The following is a 22,172-nucleotide window of genomic DNA, read 5'->3' on the forward strand; positions in this document are numbered from 1 at the left end:
TGGAGTGATGAAACCAAAAGGCAAGGAATGTGAGAACCCTCTAGAAGCTGGAAAAGGCAAGGGACAGATTCCCTCCTAGAACCCTAGAACGTAATCCTGCCAACACCTTGATTTTAGCTCCATTTCAGACTTCTGACCTCCAGAACTGTAAGAGAATTAATTTGTGTTGTTTTAAAGCACGGAATTTGTGGACATTTGTTATAGCAGCCAGAGGAAACTAATACACTCCAATACACGAAGTCCAGGTGCTCCTGTTAATTTTCTCCACCTTCAGGACTTCCTCAATGCAACTGATTGCATTTCTGGATGCTCAGCCATCAGCCACGTGGAGACCACGTCACAGGTGTGAACAGGTAGGCAGGCCTCCCGGAGCTTGTGAGGCAGATGAAATCTTCCACATTGACAACACCTGCCACAGGAACCCAGCCTGCTACTGGCGAGAGCATAGCATCCATTTGTGCCTGCTGTTGCTAAAGCTCAACGTGGCCGAAAGAAGAAATAGACCGTATATTCTTCATGTGCATTTGGTGCAGGGCACAGCCCAGGCTCCTTGGATGTCTGAGGTTAAGTGACACAGAAAGAGGTGTCTGGCTTTCCCTGAAGAAAAGACCTGGAGTGATGGTGATGCAGGGCCCCATTTCTCTAGTCATTTCGAGAAAGTCACAGGGGTTACTTGGGTTAATTAACAACCATGAGCAAAACACTATGCCAAGCAGCTCCAAAAGAGGCTTAGTAACCAGTTAGGAAGACAAGACATCGATGTCCGCAAAAGACATCACATCCAATAAAGCAAGATACGACAAAGAGTAAATGAGGCCTGCCAGAGCCTGGAGAACAGATACTTCGTAGAGCCTCTTCTGCTTCAGACCCTCGCGCTTAGGCACCGGCCCACGTGCAAATTGGGCACCACGAATAACTGCTAGGGTGCCAAGGGCCCCAGTTTCCCTTTTGCAGAACAATATGCTCTCGACAGTCATTAAGTCATTCAACAAACTTTAATTGTCCTCCCTTGCCTGAACCAGGCTCTGGGTTCGGCAAACAAAGTCCTGCCCTAGAGGGACTTCCCAACCAGTGGAGGAGACGCTGGCATAAAGACAAGTGTCAGCTGTGCAGAGAGAGAGTGCTTCGTGATGGTATCCGTGTTCACATGGAGCCCACCGTGCTCTGAACATCTTCAAGACACAGCAGATTCCATGCCCTGGCCATGGCTATCATTTTCTTTCTAACACACACTGATATAAATATAGAGCCATTAAGGTGGAAATGATTGGGAATTCCCTGGCAGTCCAGTGGTTAAGACTCCGAGATTTCACTGCTGAGGGCACGGGTTCAATCCCTGGTCTGGGAGCTAAGATCCCACAAGCTTCATGGTGTGGCCAAAACAAACAAACAAACAAAAGGTGAAAATGATTATCTGCATAGGACCCAGCATCAGTCTGTGAACCCTGAGAAGGGGGTGCACACATCCACATTTGGGGGCCATCAGATGGAGCAGAAAATACCCCTGGGCTCATGCCCTGTGCCTCTCCATCTGTAAATAGAGCTCATGATGCCTGCCTCACCACAGGGCCTGGAAGAATTCTTCCCACCCAGGCCCCTAGACCTCTGGCAGGATGACAGTTGTTCCCTAGTCGGCAGCAGTGTTGGGATCTTGTGGTTTTCTTGTTCGTTTGTTCATTATTTCCTAGGAAAAAGAGGTCAGGCTACCATTTCACCAACCAGTGAGGACTTTGCGATTCCCAAGCGGCCGCCCACTCCCAACAGCCTTGCCTCTTATCCTGGCCATTGGGAACCCCTTCCCGGAACCCTGGCTGGATGATGTCACAGACGGATGACGTCACTGCGGCCAAGGAACCGGGGATCTCAGTGACACAGGGGAGGGGGGAGGATGTTTCTCTGTCACCCCAACCCCCCATGTCTGTGGTGAAGTCCATTGAATTAGTGCTGCCCAAGGATGCGGTCTACCTGGCCGGCTCCAGCATAAAAGGGCAGGTGGTTCTAACTCTGAACAGCACCCTGGTGGACCCCATCGTGAAGGTGGAGCTCGTGGGAAGAGGTTATGTAGAGTGGAATGAAGAAATTGGGGCATCCCGCGATTATAGCCGAGATGTTATTTGCAACAACAAGGCTGACTATGTGCACAAGACAAAGACGTTCCCAGTGGAGGGTAAGGACAAGGCCGGCCGCCAACCTTAGCCAGAATAGGAACCGGGGTCTGGAAGGTAAACACATCTGTTAGTCAATCAACAAACCCCCGGGGATATCAGAAATGGGCAGAGGCCTGGTTCCTGTGGTCACGGGGAAAGAGACAGGAGGGAGAAGGCTAGGAAAGCTCTCCGTGGGAAGGACTGACTAGTCCCCAACTCTGCCAGGTTCAAATCTAAAGTCTGGACAGATATGAGGAAGCCTGAGCTGCCAGGAAACTATATGTCCTTTCCAAAATGTGTCCATGGGGGTGTTTCCGGGTAGTCCACAGTCAAGCAGAACACTTGGCCAATGCTTGGCTGAACAAAGTTCAATTGTAGACTTTTTTTTTTTTTTATTTTAGATAGGGTAGCCTGGGAAGGTCTCTCCAAAGAGGTGACTACCAAGCTGAGATCTAGTGATGGGAGGGGGACCTGCCCAGATATCCAGGGGAGGAACGGCAACCTGCTGGGCCTTCATACTCAGCAACTAGGCCGCCTCTCTGTGTCCCAGTTAACCCACCTGGAAAATGGGAATAGGAAAAAGTCCTGCCTCCTAAGACTGTCTTGAGGACTTAATGATTTAATGGCATGTCGAGGGGAGGGCTCAGAATAGCGGAGGGCAGGGGGGAGGGGTATACAGTAAGTGCTTGTTAGGTGTTCGTTTTTTCAACCAAAACACTCCCCCGCCCCTCACCACCCACATTATCAGCTATCACCCTTCTTCATTCCCAAGGGAAGCATCCTTTCCTCTCAGAAGCATCAGCCCCAAGCCTGCAATGGGTTCACTCATTTACTTCACAAACATGTATTAAGCACCTACTGTGCACAACAACCATGCCAGATGCTGGGGATACAACAGCGAAGAAAACAGACACGGTCCCTGGCATCACTGGGGTTGCCATCAGGCAGGGAAAACACTCTAATAAGAGGGTCTTGGAGAAGTGCAAAAAAAAATAAAACAGGGAGGTCACAGAGATGGGGTGGCAGTGTGAGTCCCTCCCCGGTCTTCTGTCACCACTCAATCAACAAATATTAAGTACCTACTGTATGCTGTGCACTGAAGGCCAAGCTCTGCCAGGGCAGGGAGATTTGCCTGCCTTGGGACCCAAGATGTGTTTGTTGAATGAATATGTGATCGAATCCTGCAGCCGGACCTCCAGTTTCCCAGGCCCAGAGCAGGGGTGAGCAAGTCCTGGTCGGTGGTTTGGGGTGACCACCCCAGTTGCATCATCACCTACCCAGGGCATCGGTCTCCAGCCCAGCTGAGACCTAATATGTATGGGCCTAGGCTTTTTCAATCCCTAAAAATCACAGAGCTAAGCCTAGCTCAGGGACAAACAGGCCAGGTCCAGAACAAGCTCCCTGCCAGAACAATAAAGAAAGAAAAGAGGGAAGAAAAGACTCTAGAACCTTCTGATGGCATCCGTGTGTTTTGCTTTCAGATAATTGGTTAAGTGCAGGCAGCCGCACCTTTGACTTCCATTTCAACTTACCTCCCAGGCTCCCTTCTACCTTCACCAGCAAAATTGGCCACGTCTTCTACTTTGTGCAGGCCTCCTGCCTGGGTCGGGAGCACATCCTGGCCAAGAAGAGAAGGTACTTGTTGGTTCAAGGGACTTCTTCGGATTTCCACGCAGAAAACCCATTGCAGGTAGTGATGTAGGAGGAGCAGGGGTAGGGCATGTCCTCAAAGCTCCCCGGAGGCAGGGGGAGGCGGGCAGCCAGGAGACCGGGGAGGCGGTGACCCGGAAGAAGGGAAGGTGTTGGCCGCTCCTCCGGCCCAGTGATTTCGCAAACGGGGAATCAGAAACCAGGGCAGGAACTAAACCAGCGGCTCTCAACTGGGGTGATTCTGCCCCTGCGGGGGACACTGGGAGATGTCTGGGAACATTTTTGGTTGTCTCAACTGGGGAGGGGGGATGAGTGGGATCAAGAGAGTGTGGGCCAGGGGTGGTGCTCAACACCCCGCAGCGCCCCCGACAGAGAATGACATGGGCCCTGAATGTCCTTGACATTCGAGAATCAAGAGTGAGCAGAGGGGCTTCCCTGGTGGCGCAGTGGTTAAGAATCCGCCTGCCAATGCAGGGGACACAGGTTCGAGCCCTGTTCCGGGAAGATCCCACATACCGTGGAGCAGCTAAGCCCGTGCGCCACAACTACCGAGCCCATGAGCCACAACTACTAGCCCGCGTGCCACAACTACTGAAGCCCTTGCGCCTAGAGCCCGTGCTCCGCAACAAAGAGAAGCCACCGCAATGAGAAACCCGTGCACCACGATGAAGAGTAGCCCCCGCTTGCCCCAACTAGAGAAAGCCCGCGTGCAGCAACGAAGACCAAACGCAGCCAAAAATAAATAAATAAATAAATGTATTTTAAAAAAAGAGTGAGCAGAGGCCGCGCTGTGACCCCTGACTGAGGGTCCTGGGCACTCGGTGACTCTCCAGGAACTGATAATGGAGGTGGTGCCCCCCACCAAGAAGCACAGAGAGGGGATGCCCTCCATTCAGGGGGAAGGAAGGGCCTTGTGGCATCAGTCACCTGAGCGGAGGAAGGTTTTGGACAGCTTCTGGAGGCCAGGTGCAGAGGTGGAAGTAAGGGAGGGTGGACTTACGTTAGCCGAAGTCACTTCACCTCCCTGGGGACCCATTTGTCATCAGAGTGTTGTGGCTGAGAGGGCTGGCATTTTAGTTTTCAAGGTCCAAGTTAAAAATCCCAGCATCTCAACCTACCTGCTGTGTGACCCTCTGCAAGTGATGTGGCCTCTCTGTGCCTGCATTTCCTCATCTGTCAAATGGGCACAGAGATGGTGCCTGTCCCCTAGATCTCAGAAGGAGCAGTGAGGGGACTTCATGCAAGTTCCGGACCTTGCACAGTGGCTGGCAGTGGTGGTAGGAGAGAGCCCCAGAATATTTAGGCCCCATAAATATTGTCACTGCTGCTGCCGCCACAGGTAGCCTTCTTTTTTTTTTTTTGGCTGCACCGCATGACATTTGGGATCTTAATTCCCTGACCGGGGATCAGACGCGTGCCCCTTGCATTGGAAGCATGGAATCTTAACCACTGGACCGCCAGGGAAGTCCCGGGTAGTCTTATCTGTGTAACAGGGATCATCTCTAGCCCGGCCTACTTCAGGGGGGTAGATGCTTGGAGGGGTAGATCAGATGAAGCAGACCTGAGCTCAAGGCCCGCTTGGCCACCTGCTCCCTGTGTGACCCTGAGAGGGCTCTGGCCCTTCTCTGGCTCTTCCCTCAAGAGTTAATCTAGGGTGCAGGGGGCACAAGGCAGGAATTGGGGCAAAATGCTGGTATGGGACCAGACCTAGCTTGAGATCTCTGCCGCCAGATCCTTCACTAGCCGATGGCCTTGGGCAATTAACAGCACCTCCCAGACCCTCGATTGTCCTGATCTGTACAATGGGAATACTACTGCTACTACTACTACTAATCCTTCCTCGATTATGGGGATCACAAAGCATCCAGCACGATGTGTACACATAGGGGATGCCTGGTAAGTGGGAAGAGCTCAAATCGTTATTATAGCAGCAAAGGGAGTTATTACAGATATGTTTTATTATTTATTTATTTATTTTTGGCTACATTGGATCTTCGTTGCTGCGCACGGGCTTTCTCTAGTTGCAGCGAGCGGGGGGGCGGGCTACTCTTCAGTGCGGTGTGCGGGCTTCTTATTGCGGTGGCTTCTCTTGTTGCAGAGCACGGGCTTTAGGCGTGCGTGCTTCAGTAGTGTGGCACGTGGGCACCATAGTTGCGGCTTGCGGGCTCTAGAGCGCAGGCTCTTGAGAGCAGGCTCAGTAGTTGTGGCACACGGGCTTAGTTGCTCCGTGGCATGTGGCATCTTCCTGGACCAGGACTCAAACCTGTGTGCCCTGCATTGGCAGGCGGATTCTTAACCACTGCACCACCAGGGAAGTCCCTACAGATATGTTTTGAGAGTACAAAAATACGGTGTTTTCTTCAGCTACTCAGTACTGTTTTAATCAGATTGTAGGGGGCAGGGTGAGGGCAGGAGCTGGTGGACCATGGCAGAAGCTACTGCTCTGGTCCAAGTAGACACGGAGTCTTGACTCCTACAATCTGTCCTTCTGATAGCAGCTGAAAGGATTCAGGTGATGACCCTGTTTGGCCTTCCAGGGCTCCCACCTCCCACAGGGTAAAATCTCAAGGCCTCCCTGCGGCCCCCAAGGCCCTGCACCACCTGCCCCGTCCCCTCCCTGCCCTCCCCTCCTCCCTCTCTCCCCCTCGCTCACTCTGCTCCAGCCACACAGGCCTCCTCGCTGTTCCTGCAACATGTCAGGCATGGTGCTGCCCCAGGGCCTTTGCACAGCTGTGCCCTCTGCCTGGAACCCTGTGATAGGATCTTCCTATCCCTCCCCCTCATCCTTCAGATCTTTGCTCGGAAGCCAGATCTTCAATCACCGGCATTGCTGATGCCCCAATGAACCGCCACAACCCCCACAGAATGCAATATCCATATTAAAATGAACATGCACTTTGTCCCATTCATTTCCCTTCTAGAAAATTCTCCCATCGCTATCCTTTCACGTGTGTGACATGACCTCTCACTGCACTGTTTGTGGTGGCCAGAAACTGGCAACAGCTTAAATGTTTGTTGCTAAGGCAATTAAAGTAGCAGTACACAAAGGTCAACTCTACAGATACAGCAAAGAGAGAAAGAGAGAGAGACCAAGGCACAGACAGAGACAGAGAATGAGGCAGCTCTGCCTTTCAGCACCTCCAAGTTACTGGGTTGAATGAATAAAGCAAAGTTCAGAACAGCGTGTCTAGCCTGCACCGTTGGTGGTAAAAACAAAAAATGCACAGAACTTCCTTGCAGGTGTAACAAACAGACGTCTCTTTCCAGAGACCGGAGAAACCGGCAACAGACACTGCCTCCTGGGAGGCAGCAGGGGAGGGGCAAAACTTTTCTCCTTCCACTTTTTTTTTTTTTAACATCTTTATTGAGATACAACTCACATACCTTATAATTCACCCCTTTAAAATGTCCAAATCAGGACTTCCCTGGCGGTCCAGGGGTTAAGGTTCCATGCTTCCAATGCAAGGGGCATGGGTTTGATCCCTTGTGGGGGAACTACGATCCCATGTGCTAAGCGGTGTGGCCAAATAAAAAATAAATAAATAAAAATAAAATAAAATGTCCAAATCAATGGCTTTTAGTGCATTCACACAGTTGTACAGCCCTCACCATCGTCAGTTTTAGAACACTTTTATTATCCCCCAAAGAAGTCTTGTATCCCTTAGCTGTCACCCCCAAACCTCTCTGTCCCCTCCCCCAGCCACCACTAAATCCATTCTCTGTCTCTGTGGATTTGCCTGGTCTGGACGTCCCTCACTTCTCCTCTTGATGGACCTTGGATTGTTTCCACATTTTGGCTATTAGGAACCACGCTGCTACTAACATACGTGTGCAAGTTTTTACATGGACGCAAGTTTTCATTTCTCTTGGGTAGACACCTAGGAGTGGAACTGGGAAAGATGGTAACTCTATGTTTTACCTTTCGAGGAGCGGCCAGACTCTTTTCCACAGCGGCTGCCCCATTTTACATTCCCACCAGCCATGAACGAGGGTTCCAATTTTTCCACATTCACTCCTCTCTGTGTACCTTTAGAATTTTGAAAGACGTGACCCGTTGCCTCTTCCAACAAGCAGTACCATTGGGTAGAGGATATGTCCCCAAGACCTTTCCTAACCAAGAAGTCTGAAAGAGTCCGCATCCTGACTCCCCTTACCTCACCCCCTTGCCTAACTTCATAGCTTATCCCTATCAGAAATGTACCACTAGGGCTTCCCTGGTGGCGCATTGGTTAAGAATCCGCCTGCCAATGTAGGGGACCCGGGTTCGAGCCCTGGTCTGGGAAGATCCCACATGCCGCGGAGCAGCTAAGCCCGTGCACCACAACTACTGAAGCCTGCGCTCTAGAGCCCGTGCTCCGCAACAAGAGAAGCCACCACAATGAGAAGCCCGCGCACCACAACGAACAGTAGCCCCCACTCAGCGCAACTAGAGAAATCTCGTGCGCAGCAACGAAAACCCAATGCAGCCAAAAATAAATAAATAAATAAATAAACAACAACAACAACAAAAGAAATGTACCATTAAAAAAAAAATAAAAAGGAATGTACCATTTATATGTCCATCTCCAGACCAGAGTGGGGACTGGACCGGTCTTCACTGCTATGGGTTTTCCTTGAACTTCGCACCAAGTTGGTACAAACGAATACTGGTTGAATGAATGAATCCCCTCAAAGTTTCATATATGCCAAAGGAATATGGGGTCCCAAAAAACTCCTGGGTATGGAAAATCAGTGTTGAGTTTGTGCCCTAATATTCTTGGAAATCAGAGCCCTGTGGCCACCCCACCTGGCCTGGCGCGGGGGTCTCTCTGATGGGCCACACCTGATACCTCTCGCACCTCCTTCAGGACCAGGACAGAACTGCTGGCTTGGTCTTGAGTTAGGGCAGTGAGTCCTTTAACGCCTGCAGGGTCCTAACGCATGCAACGAATTTTCGAATAAGACTGGAGGGGTTTAGAATGAAATGGGCTGCAATTAGCCTTCCAAGAGGAGGGAAAGAGTGGGAAGGCTGAAGATAGGCAGGAGCCAGAGGCAGAGGGTAGGAGGTGAGGCTGAAGGGGTCGGGGGGGTCAGCCTGAGGTCTCCAAGAGGAAAGGCGTTGGACCTAGAACAGTGTGTTTCAAACCTCAGGTCATGACCCGCTAGTGGGGTGCAAAATCCATTTAGCAAGTTGCAAAGCATATTTCTACAAAATGAAAGGATAGGCAGGACCAAAATAGAAAAATATCAAAAAATATCAATTTTGTGGGTTGCAAACGTTGTTGTTCTTAATATAAAATAAGAAAACAGAACAGAGATTAAAATAAGTAGAATAGAAAATATCAGAAAAAGTCCACTTGGTGGGTTGCTATTAATTTTTTTAAATGAAAACATAATAGAATATGTCAGAAAATATAAATTTGGTGGGTTGCAACAGACTTTGTTTTTATAAAATCAATGTGTAGGACTGAATAGAATAGTATTGAATAAGTAAAAGCGGATAGAATTTACTAGAAAAAATAAATTTGGTGGGTTACAACATTTTCGTTTTATATAAAACAACATGATAGAATAGAATAGCATAAGTAGACTAGAAGTAACAGAAAAATCAATTCAGAGGGTCCAAGCAACAGTTTTTAAAAGAATAGATTAAATAGAATAGAATAGGATAGAAGAGGAATTCTCAGCAGGCATGTAGCAAGGACAAGCATTATTTCATGAAACTTATTTCTCTTTCATAGATTTAGATGTTGATGGATATATAGATTTGTGTTTTTTGCCCCAATATTAAAATCTACGTTTTTAACTATGAGTTGTGGTTTTTATAAAAAGAATAATATGTAACAAATACTCTATGTGGCCTGCAGAGTCTAAAAGATTTATCATCAGGCTCTTTACAGAAAAATATTCATCAACTCTATGTCCTAGACCAACTCTTTCTTTTAAATTGTAGTATAGTTGATTTACAATATTATATTAGTTTCTGGTGTATAACATAGTGATTCAATATTTTTATAGACTATACTCCATTTTAAGTTATTACAAAATAATGGCTATATTTCCCTGTGCTGTATAATATATCCTAGTTCATCATTTACTTTATATATTTTGTGTCTCTCTCTCTTTTTTTTTTTTTATTGGAGTATAGTTGCTTTACAATGTTGTGTTAGTTTCTGCTGTACAGCAAAGTGAATCAGCCACATGTATACATGTATCCCCTCTTCCTTGGATTTCCCTCCCATTTAGGTCACCACAGAGCATTGAGTAGAGTTCCCTGTGCTATACAGTAGGTTCTCATTAGTTATCTATCTTATACCTAGTAGTGTATATATCACCCCTAATCTCCCAATCTGTCCCACCCTCCCCTTCCCCCCTTGGCCTCCATACGTCTGTTCTCTACGTCTGTCTCCATTTCTGCTCTGCAAATAAGTTCATCTATACCATTTTTCTAGATTCCACATATATGCGTTAATATATGATATTTGTTTTTCTCCTACTGACTTACTTCACTCTGTATGACAGTCTCTAGGTCCATTCATGTCTCTGCAAAGGTGCAGTTTCGTTCCTTTCTATGACTGAGTAATATTCCATTGTATATATGTACCACATCCTCTTTACCCATTCATCTGTTGATGGACATTTAGGTTGCTTCCATGACCTGGCTATTGTAAGTAGTGCTGCAATGAACATTGGGGTGCATGTATCTTTTTGAATTATGGCTTTCGCCAGGTATATGCCCAGGAGTGGGATTGCTGGGTCATATGGTAGTTCTATTTTTGGTTTTTTAAGGAACCTCCATACTGTTCTCCATAGTGACTGTATCAATTTACATTCCCACCAACAGTGTAAGAGGGTTCCCTTTTCTCCACACCCTCTCTAGCATTTACTGTTTGTAGACTTTTTAATGATAGCCATTCTGACTGGTGTGAGGTGATACCTCATTGTAGTTTTGATTTGCATTTCTCTAGTAATTAGTGATGTTGAGCATCTTTTCATGTGTTTGTTGGCCATCTGTATGTCTTCTTTGGAGAAATGTCTATTTAGGTCTTCTGCCCATTTTTTGATTGGGTTGTTTGTTTTTTTGATATTGAGATGCATGAGCTGTTTTTATATTTTGGAGATTAATCCCTTGTGATCGCTTTGTTTGCAAATATTTTCTCCCATTATGTGGGTTGTCTTTTCGTTTTGTTTATGGTTTCCTTTGTTGTGCAAAAGCTTTTGAGTTTCATTAGGTCCCATTTGTTTATTTTTGTTTTTATTTCATTACTCTAGGAGGTGGGTCACAAAAGATCTTGCTGCGATTTATGTCAAAGAGTGTTCTTCCTATGTTTTCTTCTAAGAGTTTTATAGTGTCTGGCCTTACATTTAGGTCTTTAATCCATTTTGAGTTTATTTTCGTGTATGGTGTTGCGGAGTGTTCTAATTTCATTCTTTTACATGTAGCTGTCCAGTTTTCCCAGCACCACTTATTGAAGAGGCTGTCTCTCCTCCATTGTATATTCTTTTTTTTTTAATTAATTTTTTTATTTATTGGCTGCGTTGGGTCTTCGTTGCTGCGCGCGGGCTTTCTCTAGTTGTGGCGAGCGGGGGCTACTCTTTGTTGCAGTGCGCAGGCTTCTCATTGCGGTGGCTTCTCTTTGTTGCGGAGCACGGACTCTAGGCATGTGGGCTTCAGTAGTTGTGGCTTGCAGGCCCTAGCATGCAGCCTCAGTAGTTGTGGCACATGGGCTTAGTTGTTCCATGGCATGTGGGATCTTCCCGGTCCAGGGCTCGAACCTGCGTCCCCTGCATTGGCAGGCAGATTCTTAACCACTGCGCCACCAGGGAAGTCCCTCTCCATTGTATATTCTTGCCCCCTTTGTCATAGATAAGGGGACCGTAGGTTTTTTTGTGTCTCTTAATCCAATACCCCTATCCTGCCCCTCCCCTCTTCCCTCTCCTTACTGGTAACCACTAGGTTTTTTGGGGTTTATTTATTTATTTAATTTATTTACTTTTGGCTGCATTGGGTCTTCGTTGCTGCCTGTGGGCTTTCTCTAGCTGTGGTGAGCGGGGGCTACTCTTTGTTACAGTGCGCGGGCTTCTCATTGTGGTGGCTTCTCTTGCTGCGGAGCACAAGCTCTAGGAGTGTGGGCTCGGTAGTTGTGGCACACGGGCTCTAGAGCACAGGCCCAGTAGTTGCGGTGCTCTGGCTCAGTTGCTCCACGGCATGTGGGATCTTCCTAGACCAGAGCTTGAACCCGTGTCCCCTGCATTGGCAGGTGGATTCTTAACCACTGTGCCACCAAGGAAGCCCAACCACTAGTTTTTAAGATTCCATATATAAGTGATAATATAGAGCGTCTGTCTTTCTCTTTCTGACTTATTTCACTAAGTGTGATACCCTCTAGGTTCCTCCACGTTGTTGCAAATAGCAGAATTTCATTCTTTTTATGGCTGAGTAATACTCCATTCCATTCCATGTATATGACACATCTTCTTTATCCATTCATCTGTTGATGGACACTTAAGTTGCTTCCATAGCTTGGCAATTGCAAATAATGCTGCTACGAACTTTGGGATGCATATATCTTTTCAAATTAGTGTTTTTGTTTTCTTCGGATATATACCTAGGAGTGAGATTGCTGGATCATATGGCAACTTTACTTTTAGTTTTTTGAGGAACCTCCATACTGTTCTCCACAGCAGCTGCACCAATTTACATTTCCACTAACAGTGTACGAGGGTTCCCTTTTCTCCACATCCTGGCCAACATTTGTCATTTGTAGAATTTTTGACGATACCCATTCTGACAGGTGTAAGGTGCTATCTCATTGTGGTTTTGATTTGTATTTCTCTGATGATTAGCCACGTTGAGCCTTTTTTCATATGCCTATTGGCCATCTGTATATCTTCTTCGGTAGAGCAACTCTTTCTTGTATGTAAGCCCATGAAGTGTCTTCAGATGCTCCTTCCAGCTCTTTTATGATGTCAGACACACATGGAAACAATATAAATGTCTATCCTTCCCTAGCGGTCCAGTGGTTAGGACTCCGTGCTTCCACTGCAGGGGGCGTGGGTTCAACCCCTGGTCAGGGAACTAGGATCCTGCATGCTGCACAGCACGGCAAAAAAAAAAAAAAAATTATATATATACATAAAATATACATTATATATATATATATATATATATATATATATATATATATATATAAATGTCTCTCATGGAGGGGGAAGGGTAAATTAACTATTTTGCAGCACATTCCATTGCCATCGTGGAAACAAATGAATCAGAATGACAGGCACCAACATGAATGCCTTTCAAACACAGAATGTTAAGCTAGAAAAGCAGGTTGCTGGAAAAGATATGAGGCTTGATTTATTTAAAGCATTCAAATATGTCAAACAATACTGTGTACTTCTACCACAAATAAATAAATGTATTCCTAAACAATACAAACATTTGCATGAGCATGACAAATGCCACACACACACACACACACACACACACACACACACGCTTGTAAAAGTATCAAGTTCCTCTGGAAGAAGATACAGGAAGTCAGCAGAAGTGGAGAGCAAATCATTGTAAGCGCGCCCCACGTCACATCAAATCTTTTATTTTATTTCATTTCATTTATTTATTTATTTTTTGGTCACATGGCTTGCAGGATCTTAGTTCCCTGACCAGGGATCAAACCTGGGCCCCGGCAGTGAAAGCGCCAAATCCTAGCCCCTGGACGGCCAGAGAATTCCCTTGAATCTTTTACAGTAGTACCCACAAATAAAAAGCCAAATGTTACCCAAGCCACACATTAAACATAACGTATATGTGACTTTATTTGCAATCCAGCAGCTAACCAATTGATATAAAGGCTGCTTTTTGAAGCTTTTCTTTAAACACGTTACATAATTTCAACTCTACAGTTTTCATGATTCAGAGTCCATAATATTTTCTCCTTAAGTCTGAACTACTTGGGTAAGCCCTAGGTCTGGGCTTAGACCATAAGACATTCCCTGTCTTCCAGAAAACTAAGACTCAGAGAAGTCAAGGCACTGGTTCAAGGTCACACAGCAAGTGAGTTATGGAGCTGGGGATAAAGCCAGGGGCTTGTGAATTTCTTAGGTCTATTTTATAGACAAGGAAATTGACAATCAGAATGGCAAAGGGTTTTGATTCAATGGCAAAGCTGGGAATGATTTTGGGCTGCAAAATCCCCAAGACTCCAGATTCCATCCCAGTGCCTCTTACTAGGAGAGTCCCAAAGGCTCGAGGCTTTGGTGGACTGTTAGGTGAGCAAGTGGATCTTGTGGCCGCAATGCCTCACAATTGTCCATTCCCCCCGCCCCCTTCTAGAATCCTCTGTTCGTGGAGGCTGAGAAAAAGATCTCCTACAATTGCTGCAGCCAGGGCACCATCTGCCTGCAGATCCAGATGGAAAAGAACACCTTCACGCCGGGGGAGAGGGTCATTTTCACCACAGAAATCAACAACCAGACCAGCAAGTGCATCAGGACGGTCATCTTCGCCCTGTACGCCCACGTGCAGTACGAGGGCTTCACACCCAACGCAGAGCGACGCTCAAGGGTGGACAGCAGTGAGCTGCTTCGGCAGGAGGCCAACACCCAAATCATACCCTTCAACACCACCAAGATCGTCAGCACTTTCCACCTCCCGCCCGTGCTGTCCGTGAGCGGCGGCACACAGGACAGCGAGATCATGAACACCCACTACGAGCTGGTCAGCACCGTCCACCTGCCCTGGTCCCTGACCAGCGTCAAGGTCAAGGTGCCCATCATTATCACCAGAGCCCCCGTGGACCTAGACGGCTGCGGGCTGCTGGATGGGAGCAGTGTTACCGTGAGCCTGGATCATCAGAATTAAACGCCCAAATGTCTAAATATTTAAAGTTTTATCAGACTCTAAGGCAGGTCCTTCCTTTGCCTCGTGCAGATGGCCTTCAGATGAGTCCAGGCTTGGGCAGCATGTGGTCTGAAACTTGCCAAGCTCCAGCCGTGTGGTCATCCATTTCTCCCATCCCAGGAAAGATCACTCAATACCGGTAGAGGACAAAGCCTTCCAGACTGACAAAGCCTTCCAGGACCGCACCCCGGTTAGCACCCCAGACCCATCTGCTTGCTGGCTCTTACAGTGCCAAGACCAGGGATCCCCAACTGGGAGCGACTCTGCCCTCCAGAGGACACTGGCAAAGCCTGGGTGTATTGGTTATCCCAATTGAGGGGAGCAGGGTGCGCTCCTGGCATCCAGGGGGTGGGGGCCAGGGTTGCTGCTCCGTGCCACACAGTGCCCAGGACGGTCTCCCACAGAGAATGGCCCAGCTCCAGATGTCAGCAGTGCCGAGGTGGGGAGACCCGGGCTGGGGCCATTTATGGGGACAGATGGTTGTTGAGTGCCCAGGCTGGGTCTGGGAGCCTCTTACCCAGGTCGTATCCCTCCTCCCTCACAGTCCCCCTCCCCGGCTCCCCCACCTCATTCAGGGTAAAAGCCCAAGTCCTCCCAGCACATCCACCCACGTCCAATCCATCAGCAAGCCGTAGGGGCCCCTCTCCAAAATCTCCCCAGAATCCTCCAATTTCTCTGCCCTCCTTTGCATCCAGCTTTCCTCCCATCCATCCCCTGGACCAGGGCGGTCACCTGCACCTGGGTCTCCTGACCCCTGACCTGGATCCCCACGTTCTGTCCTTCCTGCAAATAAAAATCCAGGACCCCCAATTAGACTTGAATTTCAGAAGAAGAATTTTTTAGCATAAGTATGTCCCTCACCACAGTTGGTATCTACTTACGCTTTAAAAAATCATTCCTTGTTTATCTGATATGCCAGTTTAACTGAACATCCTGTATTTTATCTGGTCATCCGATTCCCCAAGCAACTAAAAGACTCTCTGCACAAATCAGGCCACCATACTCCTCAGCTTAAAATCTTTTAAACCTCTGTCGGGTCTCCAAAGTACCCGCTGCCGCCCACCAGGTCCTGGGTGGTCAGGAATGAAGGAATGGGCCAGAGTGCTTCTTCTGGGCTAATGACTCTGAAATATTTCTCCAAGCACCCGCAGGCGACAAAATACCGCACCTGCCTCACCCCTGCCTCGGGCCCTCCATAAACCATGCAGACGGGAGGCATATACACTTGAATGGCGGGCCCAAGGCATCCCGGAACATTCTGAGATGCTGTTTCAGATCAAACTTTTTTGAAGGGAGGCGGTGCAGATAGAATGCACAGATTTAATTTGCTATTTCTCTCTTTAAAAAAAAATTTTTCACGAGAGAGATCTCTCACTTTCAGCCACGGTTGCAGGGTGTCTCCAAAAGAGCTTCTGTGGCAGTCCTGCCTCCCTGGAAGGGGTCACTGCTGGGCCTGGGTGGGGATGTACCCCTGCTGATTTGCGTATGTAATCTTCCTTTTGCAGTGGACAAAAGGATCCAACCCTGAGGCGGTGTCATTCCACTGCCCTGCTTCCCGAAAATTCAAAAAGGTTTATTTTAGGGAGGAAGGTGAAGATCCTGCTTGTCATAATGTCCTTGGCCCCAGCCTGATCATCCTTGAGACTCTGGAGACCAGGTCTGGGCCATCCCCACCTCCCCAGAACTAGATCCAGAAGGGCTGTGTTCTTCAAAGCTGCAGAGCCAACGTCGCCTCCTCCAGGAAGCCTTCCAGCCATGCCTCTTGCCCTCCAAAGGGCTCCCCCAGTCCCAGACCCTTCCTCCATCTGGTCCTGACCTCATACACCACAAAGGCCTTTGTCCAGCTCTGTTCCATGTGTGGGGGAAATTAAGGTGGGGATATCACCTCAGGGCCCCGGCACCACTCCAGCCCCCAAGTGGTTGTTAAAGATATAACAAGCGATTGTTAATGTATAACAACAGTGTTCGGGACTCTGCTCCTCTTGGATGGTGGGACAGAGCGTTTCAAGAATCCCAGAGGTGGATCATAAGCCAGCTGGGATGTCATCAGGCCGGAAAGGGGCGTCTGTGAACCTGGGGGGGGACTCCGATTCTTTCCCACCATACTATCCTTACTTCCTTCTGTTTGGGACAAGGGATTTCTCCTCTCTGGGCCTCAGTTTCCCCATCTGTAAAATGGAAAAAACAAAAGTTGTTACCCCTAGAATTTGGAGAAGATTAAAAGGATTAGGGACTTCCCTGGCGGTCCAGTGGTTAAGACTCTGCGCTTCCACTGCAGGGGGCGGGGATTCCATCCCAGTCAGGGAACTAAGATCCCATATTGCTGTGCGGCCAAAAAATTAAAATAAAAGGTCTAGTACATGCACCGCTTTTAGGAGAACTTCTGGAACACAGTAAGTGCCGGCCAGATGCTAATTATGAGTTTTAGGATTTATTTCCCTTCCATGGACTTCTCCAACTCCAACAGCTCACCAATCAGGTCTCAGTGACCTCCAGGTCACTGTGCCAAGGGTCACCTCACTGTTCTTGTCCTTCTTAGACTTTTTATTTGGAAAAATTCCAATTCCTATGGAAAAAGCTTGAAAGAATGATACAATAGACAGGTGATCATCCACCTCGAGCCTCCTGTTGTTGATTTTGGCCATATTTGCTCTTTTCCTCTTTTCCTCTCTCCCAGATTGTTTTGCAATAAATTGTAGCATCACGGCGCTGGGTCCCTGTACTTTGCACTTCTTCCAGTACCCTGAGAATTAGAAGCGTCTAGATAATCACAGTAACACGATCACTCCCAGGGCGATTCCATCCTCTCACCTATATATACTCCATATTCCAATATCCTCACTTTTCCAATATGTATCTTTTTTATTGTGGTAAAATACACACAGCATAAGATTTACCATCTTCACCATTTTTTACATGTACAGCTCAGTGGCATAAAGCACATTCACACTGTAGTGCAACCACAACTAGCTTTCCTAGCTTCCCAAACTGAAACTCTGTTTCCATTAACCATTAACTCCCCATTCCCCTCACCACCAGCCCTCTTTTTTTAAAAAGGCTGAATAATATTCCATTGTCTGTATACGTCACATTTTGTTTACCCATTCACCCATCGGTGGACATTTGTTTCCATCTTTGGGCTACTGTGAAAAATACTGCTACGAACACGGTACACACGTAAATATCTCTTTGAGACCCTGTTTTCCATTATTTTGTGTATATACGCAGAAGTGGCCTTGCTGGATCATATGGCAATGCTATGTTTAATTTTTTGAGGACTTGGTATACTGTTTTCTTTCTTTTTTTTATATATTTTATTTATTTATTTTTGGCCGTGTTGGGTCTTCATTGCTGCATGCGGGCTTTCTCTAGTTGCAGCAAGCGGGGGCTACTCTTCGTTGCGGTGCGTGGGCTTCTTATTGCAGTGGCTTCTCGTTGTGGCGCGCGGGCTTCAGTAGTTGTGGCGGGCTTAGTTAGCGCGGGCTTAGTAGTTAGCGCGGGCTCTAGAGCGCAGGCTCAGTAGCTGTGGCGCACGGGCTTAGTTGCTCCGCGGCATGTGGGATCTTCCTGGAGCAGGGCTCCAACCTGTGTCCCCGGCATTGGAAGGCGGATTCTTAACCTCTGTGCCACCAGGGAAGTCCCGACCATTTCCTCTTTATGCAAACATCCACTTCCCTTGATTTCACTGATGCCACACCCTTCTCATTCTTATCCCGCTCCTCGGATTTCGGATAAGGGGCTTCTGCTTTCTTCAAAGTCACAGCACCCAGGCCTCCTCTTCCAGGAAGCCTTCCAGTCCTGCCGAGCAGAGCCTCTCACCCTCCTCTACCAGGTCCTGAAACATAGATGAGCTTCAGGGTTCATTTCTGCAGACATCCATATCCCACTGCTTGGTCAACATTTTGAACCCTGGAAATGCTAGGTCAAGGGCATTGGACTTGATCCTATGGCTTTATGCGGAAATGTTTGGAGTGCTTTTCTTTGGAGATGGGCTAGAGAGTGAGGATTTGAGAAAGGAGATCTGAAAAATCACTTCACTGACCCTGTGGATGGAATACAAGAGTAGAAATACATTCAGGAAGCCGCTAGGTCGGAATAACATCAGAAATAATGAGGTCAATGATAATAAACTGGCTCCTTTTCCCTCAAATTGTTTCCTTCTTCCTCCTGGGGACGTGGCTGGACTACATTTCCCAGCACCCCTTGCACTTAGGCAAGACCATGGGACTGATCTGGCCAATGGGTGTAAGAGGAAGTGATAAAAGTCACTTCCGGCCTGATCCTTTAAAATCTTCCCCTGAGAGACTTGTTCACTCTTTCCCCTTTTGCCAGCTGCTTGGAGAGGATTGTTTGGAGGCGAGCTGCCCAGGAAACTTGATCTGTACTTGATTGTTGCATATCCAAGAAATAAAACTTTACTGAATAAACGACCTCCACTGAAGTTGGGATTGTCTTTATTTATTTTTCAATTGAACTATAGTTTGTTATGCCAGTCTCTACTGTACAGCAAAGTGAGTCAGTTACACACATACACTCTTTTTTTTTAATATTCTTTTCCATCATGGTTTATCCCAGGATGTTGAATACAGTTCCCTGTGCTATACAGTAGGACCTTGTTGTTTACCCATCCTATATGTAATAGTTTGTATCTGCTAATCCCAAACTCCCAATCCATCCCTCCCTCACCCCTCCTCCCCCTTGGCAACCACCAGTCTGTTCTCTATGTCTGTGAGTCTGTTTCAGTTTTGTAGATAGGTTCGTTTGTGCCATATTTTAGATTCCACATATAAGTGATATCATATGGTATTGGTCTTTCTGACTTAACTTTCACTTAGTATGATAATCTCTAGTTGCATCCATGTTGCTGCAAATGGCATTATTTTGTTCTTTTTTTTATGGCTGAGTCGTATTCCATTGTATATATATACATACCACATCGTAGATTTTCTTATTCCAGCCATAGGATTTCTCCACCTCCATACAATTGACATTTGGGGTCAGATAAATCTTTTTATGGGGGACAGCCCTGTGCATTGTAGGATGTTAAGCAGCATCTCCAGCTTTTACCCAATAGATGCCACTAACATCCCCATCCACCCCACCCCACCCCCACCCGGCCACAGTTGTGACAACAGAAATTTCCCCAGATGTTATCAAATGTCCCCTGGGTGGGCAGAATCACCCCCAGTGGAGAGCCTCTAGTCTATTCTTATCATGCAAGTAGCTACGTTTATGGACACCCTTGCACATTTTGGGGACATGGACTCAATGTGGCCACAGCTAAACCTGCCATCATATCTTCCTCCATCCCTGCCCCCACCTGCTCCTCCCTCCGTTTCATTGAAGACCCCACCTGAGGGTCATCACTGACCTTTTATTCTCCCAAGTCCTGTTTGTCTTACTTCCCAAATAACTATTAAATCCGTCCATCTAATTCTCTCCATCTCCCCTGCCACCATCAAGGCTTGCCTGGACTATTGCAGTAGCCACCTCCCAGGTGGCCCTGCTTTCATTCCTGCCCCCTCCAGTCCATTCTCCACACAGCAGTCAGAGAGACAGCTTTTCAAAATGCAGTTGTGATTATAGGCTCAGCTGGGTCTGGGGAAGCTGCTTCCAAGAAGACTCCCTCACATGGCTGTTGGTGGGAGGCCTCAGTTCTTTGCTACCTGGGCTTCTGGGGTATCCTCACAACATGGCACCTGGCCTCCCCTGGAGCGATTAACACGAGAGAGAGAGAGAGAGAGAGAGAGGGAGAAAAAGAGAGAGCAAGAAGGCTATGGTGCCTTTTATGACCTAGTTTCAGAAGCCTCATGGGTATTGGACACAATCACTTCTGCCATATTTTGTTTGTGAGAAACAAGTCACTAAATTCGGCCCTTACTCACAGGGAATAGACTTAGGCTCCACCTTTTTAAAGCAGTGTCCAAAATGTGTGGACATATTTTTAAAAACCACATTCCCCAACCAATTCCTTGGCAAATTCTACTGAATCCACTTTCAAATTCCTTCTAGACTATTACCCTTTCCCTTATCACCACCCTGGTTCAGCAACCCGAGTGTCCATCAATGGATGAATAAATAAATGCTGTCCATCCACACAGTGGAACATTACCGAGCCTTAAAAAGGAAGGAGATTCTGACACCTGCTACAGCATGGATGATCCTTGAGGACATGATGCTCAGAGAAATAAGCCAGACACAAAAGGGCGAATACTGTCTGATTCCACTCACAGGAGGTCCCTAGAGGAGTCACATCCACAGAGACAGGAAGTACATGGTGGGGGCCAGGGGCTGGGGGAGGGGCTGGGGAGTCAGTGTTTCCTGGGCACAGAGTTTCAGTTTGGGAAGATGAGAAAGTTCTGGAGATGGATGGTGGGGATGGTTGCACAACAATGTGAATGTACTTAGTGCCACTGAGCTGTGCTCTTTAAAATGGTTTAAATGATACATTTTATGTTCTGTGTATTTTACCACAGTTAAAAAAAATTTTTTTTAATATCCGACCCTTATATGGTGCTTCCCATGTCCCAGGCACCACGCTAAGCTATGTGTTACCTCATTTGACCCCCTCCATCATCTGTGAGTTAAGGACAATGATCATCACCCCATTTTACAGCTGAGACAACTGAGGCTCAGAGAGGAGCAGTGATTTGCTCAAGTGCTTGCAGCCAGGATTAGATGCCCTAACCCCTGTACGTGCTGCTTCTCCGTGAACCACGGTGGTTATCATTACTGCTTCAGCTGAGAAGGAAGACACAGAGCTGAGGCCGTTGACATTGCCTGCTAGGGTCCCTGGGTGTCAGTGAGTGGCTGAGCTGGGATGGGGACCCTGGAGAGTCTGAGCCCACACAGCCACTGCAGGCTCGATCTGTGAGAAGGAGCAGAGGGGCCTGCGCTGGGCTGTGGGTTCCAGTCTTCACTTATATCTCCCCTCTGGGCCTCAGTTTCCCTTACTTCAAAGCTTGAAAGGACAGTAAGGAAGCAGCCAAGGGAAATGGGTACCTGGGGTCCAGGAGTCCAAAACACAGGCTCTCTGGGCCTTAGTTTCCTCATCTTTAAAATGAAGACTAAGGGGACCTCCCTGGCGGCCCAGCGGTTAAGACTTCGCCTTCCTGTGCAGGAGCTGCAGGTTCGATCCCTGGTCAGGGAGCTAAGATCCCACATGCCTCGCAGCCAAAAATCCAAAACATAAAACAGAAGCAATATTGTAACAAATTCAATAAAGACTTAAAATAATAAAAAAATAAAATGAAGATTAGCGAGTTCCCTGGTTGCCTAGTGGTTAGGATTCTAGACTTTCGCTGCCGAGGGCTCGAAATGTTCAGTGTCTGGTCATCAGGGAACTGACATCCCACAAGCTGTGTGGTGTGGCCCAAAAAAAACCCCAAACAAACCTTGTTTAAAAATAAAATAAAATGAAGATTATACTTAATAATAATTAATAATATTATTATTACTTTTCACCTCAGCAAGACTCTACATTTAGGGCTGGA

General features: G+C 47.4%; 1 protein-coding gene across 1 annotated transcript; it reads left to right on the forward strand.

Annotated features, from left to right (window-relative positions):
- The first annotated feature begins 1,914 nt into the window (after window positions 1-1,914).
- On the forward strand, window positions 1,915-14,640 carry ARRDC5 (arrestin domain containing 5). Its single transcript, XM_059919881.1, has 3 exons — window positions 1,915-2,167; window positions 3,629-3,837; window positions 14,113-14,640. Exons 1-3 carry the CDS (start codon window positions 1,915-1,917, stop codon window positions 14,638-14,640), a joined length of 990 nt encoding a protein of 329 aa, XP_059775864.1.
- The last annotated feature ends 7,532 nt before the right edge of the window (window positions 14,641-22,172 follow it).

This window comes from Balaenoptera ricei, chromosome 3 (assembly GCF_028023285.1).
Source record: "Balaenoptera ricei isolate mBalRic1 chromosome 3, mBalRic1.hap2, whole genome shotgun sequence".
Taxonomy (NCBI): Eukaryota; Metazoa; Chordata; class Mammalia; order Artiodactyla; family Balaenopteridae; genus Balaenoptera; species Balaenoptera ricei.

What these genes read in the sequence shown, in the direction of transcription:
- ARRDC5 (XM_059919881.1), top strand. Translation starts at nt 1,915, where the DNA reads ATGTCTGTGGTGAAGTCCATTGAATTAGTGCTGCCCAAGGATGCGGTC. An exon ending in AAAGACGTTCCCAGTGGAGG is followed by an intron (nt 2,168 to 3,628) that starts GTAAGGACAAGG and finishes TTTTGCTTTCAG; the next exon opens with ATAATTGGTTAAGTGCAGGC. An exon ending in ACGCAGAAAACCCATTGCAG is followed by an intron (nt 3,838 to 14,112) that starts GTAGTGATGTAG and finishes GCCCCCTTCTAG; the next exon opens with AATCCTCTGTTCGTGGAGGC.